Source organism: Lactuca virosa, chromosome 3, assembly GCF_052849685.1.
Source record: "Lactuca virosa cultivar CGN04683 chromosome 3, Lactuca_virosa_CGN04683_v6, whole genome shotgun sequence".
Taxonomy (NCBI): domain Eukaryota; kingdom Viridiplantae; phylum Streptophyta; class Magnoliopsida; order Asterales; family Asteraceae; genus Lactuca; species Lactuca virosa.
Window position 1 is genome coordinate 369,435,462 of NC_136428.1, and position 4,353 is coordinate 369,439,814.

The window sequence follows — 4,353 nt, forward strand, 5'->3', positions numbered from 1 at the left end:
GTGTGATTGGTGAAACAAGTTTTTGTGACCTTGGGGATTCATCTCCCAGGAAATTTAGGAGCAAATTCTTCATGCTTTCTGCAATGACTTATGAAGAGTTAGTTACTAAAAAAATATAAAAATTAAAAGATAACTGTAATGCACTATTATGAGTTTGAGCACGCACAGACAAACTGTGTTGCTGCAATGCAACTTGTATAAACTAAAATAAAGCAAGCATCTATGTGCAGGAGACAAAACAAATATACGACAATCAAAATTCAAAACAAAACAAATAGGAATACAATGAAAGTACCTTGGCTTGTACAGACCAGACCAGAGCATCACATTACATTAATTCTACTACCAAGTGTAACATATAGAAAGATAAACCATTTTCCATATAACTTCTTAGACCTCATAAAATTTAATTAAAAAAAACACAGAAACGAAAGCCACATTGAAACATCTACTAATATAATTTTTTTTCTTTCTTTTGATATAATAATCTTAAGACCATGATAAACTTTTCACATTAATTTTCAGGACATACATACCTGTGTAAGGTTAGAACCTGAACCCACCCACTTAAGCATTGCATGTGAGATTTGTGATAAGTCATGGTTTGTGGAGCTTGAAGCCGAATACTCATCAGGTGTAGCACTGTATGGAATGTAAGAGTTTATCTGTAGGTTTTTCTTCTTCAATGAAAACCTCAAAAGATGTTGACTTGTTTTTTCTTTTCTGTTTTCCTTCAGATAAAGCCTTGTAATCAACTTTTACTTCCCTTCCTGATTTAGACTTTCCTGATTTAGAAGATTCACCTCTAGGGAACTCATTTCCTACTTTCTATTTCTCAACTGACACTTTGGTTTTGTGTCTCCTGTTACTTGTAGAACCAGGTCTTCCAGGGGCATTGTTGTCATTTGTACCTGTTGCTGGCTTATCATCTTTTAATACAGGTGAATCTGCACACAGAATTTGAATCAGAATCATCACAAAGGAATGGAATAGGTCATTCCATTCTATTATCATGTTCAAGTTTACCATCGCCTTTTGATGATTGTATCATTAATGACAAGTCAACCAATGTTTGTAGTGCATCCAATGCAGAAGTTTCATCTGAACAAATTAGGTGAAAGAATTAGTGATTCTATTAAACATTTAAGATTGTTTCACATGATTACATTAACAAGAATACCTCTGAATAGAAGTTTCTTGTTCTTTTTTCTTTTACCCTGTGATGAGTGCTCAATATTTTCATCAAATTTCCCACCCACACCAACAGCAAGTCCTTCTCCTATGCCACTACACGCTTCCCCACCATCATCAAGGTCATTATCGTCTTTTTGCCGATAAAACTTTCTCCCTTTCTGGTACCCTTCATTTTCAGCTCCTCCACTTCCCGAACTACCCTCAAATATTTCTTCATCAATCAAATTACCATGACGCTTTGTTCTCACTGTATCCAACTGTAAATGGAATTTAACATGTAAAGATTAAAGAAAGCATCTAACAAAGAAATAAAAATTAAAAAAAAAAAAAAAACATACAATTTTTTGTCTGCCCTTCAATGGAGTGGACTTCATGTGGTATGGGGATTGAGAAACATGTGGAGAGCCTCCAAAACAGTAAACTCTTGGGCACCTTCCAAAGTCGTAATTTTTGTACTTTTCCAACTATATATATACAATGTTTTAAACACTACAAATCTCAATATACATATATATATTTTATAAAAATTTTAAATTTATCAAAAAAGAAAAAGAGAACAGATTTGTACCATTGAAGACATTCCACGGGTGGTCAATATGTAGCGCACATGAATCAGGCCATACAGCATCTCAGCTGCTGACACAACCAGTTTATTATGTTCTTCAGTGAACATATTGCCTGCTTATTTATAAAACAAATCACCATTACTTTAACCAAACCATATATATATATATATATATATATATATATATATATATATATATATATATTAAATTCCAACAAACAATCATTTATATTAGGATATACCAATACCAGTAAACAATAACAAAATACAAATTTATTTATTTCAAAATCTGAACTTTTGTGATTACAAGTTACAATTTATAACTCGCAAGTAAACAGAAACAGAAAAATTAAAGATGCGAATAAAGATTATAGAAGATAAAAAAAAATAAATAAATAAAAGAAAACTAGTTTTCTGAGTTTTTCTTTGGAACATAACCGTATTTTCCAATTTCCAACATTAATTTCTTAAAATTCACAATTTGAACATGGGATTTTGATTTTTTATCACCTGAAACAAACATATGCTGCTGTTTCTTCACATCTATCCAACTACACACAGGCAACATCCTCAAACCTTTCTTTTTTGAAGTTTGAAAAATAGAAGCAGCTTATTTTTGTTTTCCACATCTGTTGTAAATATTTAGAAGAACAACATAATTACTAAGCTTTTCTAGCTCCATACCGTATATTTTTTCAGCTGCAAGCTTTCCAAGTTCTAGATTCTTGTGGACCCTACAAGCTGTAAGCAAAGCAGCCCACATGTTTACTGTTGGATTAAATGGAGCATTTTGGATCAAAGAAAAAGCTTCATCTAATAACCCTTCACGACTTAATAACTCAATCATACATGCATAATGCATAGCTCTAGGTTTTACCTTGAAATCTGTTCCCATTGATTCAAATATGTCCCACCCTTGATCCAATAAACTTGAATAGCTACAAGCAGATAGAACAGCAAGAAAAGTAACATGATTTGGGATCATGTTTTCAGTAATCATTTTTTTGAATTACTCTAACGCTTCAATTCCTCTCCCCTTATTACCATATCCAATAATTAACGCGTTCCATGATATAAAGTTCTTGTGAGGCATTTTATCAAACACTTTGCGTGCATCATCGATTCTTCCCCATTTACTGTGGAAGTCAACAAGTGCAGTGTTGGCAACTATGTCTAGACCAAAACCATGGCAGATGAGGCCTGTGTGTGCTTGTTTGGCGTGTTCTAATGAAGCTAATCGTGTACACACTCTTACTATCATTGAGAAAGTGAAGTGTTCCATTTTAACACCAGAATCTTGCATCTCATAGTAGAGATCTAAAGCTTCTTCACTATATCCAGAATCTTGTTGTACATATCGATTAGTGCACATGATACGAAGATATATTGACTTACACCCATTTTTATAGCACAAGCGTGTAATTGTTGTCCTGGAGAAATCAATTCCAGTCCTGTAGATGCACGCATCAGGGTGGCAAAAGTAAGTGAGAAGAAGACTTACCAGAAGGTACTGTAATTTGAAGAACGACAACCTTACTTGAACAAAAAATTGGTTTACGAAAAATTAAGATCAAGACTAAGTAGTTGTGGCTACCTAAAGTCGATTTCCCGATTTCTATTTCTCTTTCTCCCATTCCAGTCTCCGTCTTTCTGTTGCTGTATCACCTTCAATCACCCAATGGGTGTTTTAATCAAAGTTTCAAACTTTTTAATCTAAAAAAATAAGGATTAACAACGTACAACAGAATGTTTCTGAACCTGTATTGCACATCGGAGTTGTTTTGGTGCCTAAGGTTTCGCTGTGATGCTACCTTTTCTCACGTCGGAAAGTGGTGGTGATGGAAGAGATGGTAGGGCGGCGGCGGATGGTAGGAATGGTGGTGACGGTCGATTGTGTAAAGGTGAGTATGAGGTAAGGTGGAATGAGATATTATGGAAAAAAAGCCCTAGATTTGGACACCTTTTGTAATTGAGGATAATGGATGTGCGTTTGGTAAAAGAATTATACAACGACGCCTTTACAATCCAGAAGGTGGAGGATAGAGATGAGAGAAAACCTGGTGGAGAAGGAGAGAATAGAAGGTGGTGGTGTCAATTAGGGGTTGTTCAACTAGTAGCTTCGATTTGGGGGTGGAAACAAGGGAGAAGAAGGCGGGGGTTTAAAAAATTTGGGGATTTCATTTTCCCTCTAAGGAGAAGCGCGTTTCTTAAAAAAAAATATAAAATGACATTCATAGACGACGCACCTTTTAGCTAAAGTGCCCTCCGTGTTTTCTATTTTTTTACATGAGACACTAATTTAAGGGCACGCAATAATGCGCGACCTAAATCCTTATATTTTTTGAAGAGATGACACTTTTTTAACGTCACTCTCTTTTGCGTAACATAAATCTCCGAGTGTCGTTGTTTGCGCGTTGTAAAAGGGTCTTTTTCTTGTAGTGCATAAAGGTGCAAACCTTATGTCCACGGAGGCCCCATGCAAGCTATAAGTTGTCTTTTTGGCTTTTTAGCTCCAAAAGGCCATGAATCGAGTGCAAGGTGGAAGCTTTAAGAGTCCATGTAGTGTTTAGGGTCTAGATCTCTATTTGTAAGCT

General features: G+C 35.1%; 1 protein-coding gene and 1 pseudogene across 1 annotated transcript; both read right to left on the bottom strand.

The window, feature by feature from the left end:
- Window positions 1-550: 550 nt before the first annotated feature.
- LOC145164928 (protein ALWAYS EARLY 3-like) lies at window positions 551-1,867 on the bottom strand. The gene is made up of 5 exons (XM_079083585.1): window positions 1,763-1,867; window positions 1,533-1,658; window positions 1,181-1,451; window positions 1,027-1,101; window positions 551-947 (listed from the first exon to the last, which is right to left on the bottom strand). Exons 1-5 carry the CDS (start codon window positions 1,865-1,867, stop codon window positions 829-831), a joined length of 696 nt encoding a protein of 231 aa, XP_078939711.1. The 3' UTR covers window positions 551-828.
- Window positions 1,868-2,165: 298 nt separating this feature from the next.
- On the bottom strand, window positions 2,166-3,238 carry LOC145164929 (pentatricopeptide repeat-containing protein At5g50390, chloroplastic pseudogene; annotated as a pseudogene).
- Window positions 3,239-4,353: the final 1,115 nt, after the last annotated feature.

What these genes read in the sequence shown, in the direction of transcription:
- LOC145164928 (XM_079083585.1), bottom strand. Translation starts at nt 1,867, where the DNA reads ATGTTCACTGAAGAACATAATAAACTGGTTGTGTCAGCAGCTGAGATG. An exon ending in TGAAGGGCAGACAAAAAATT is followed by an intron (nt 1,452 to 1,532) that starts GTATGTTTTTTT and finishes TTCCATTTACAG; the next exon opens with TTGGATACAGTGAGAACAAA. An exon ending in ACAATCATCAAAAGGCGATG is followed by an intron (nt 948 to 1,026) that starts GTAAACTTGAAC and finishes TTCTGTGTGCAG; the next exon opens with ATTCACCTGTATTAAAAGAT.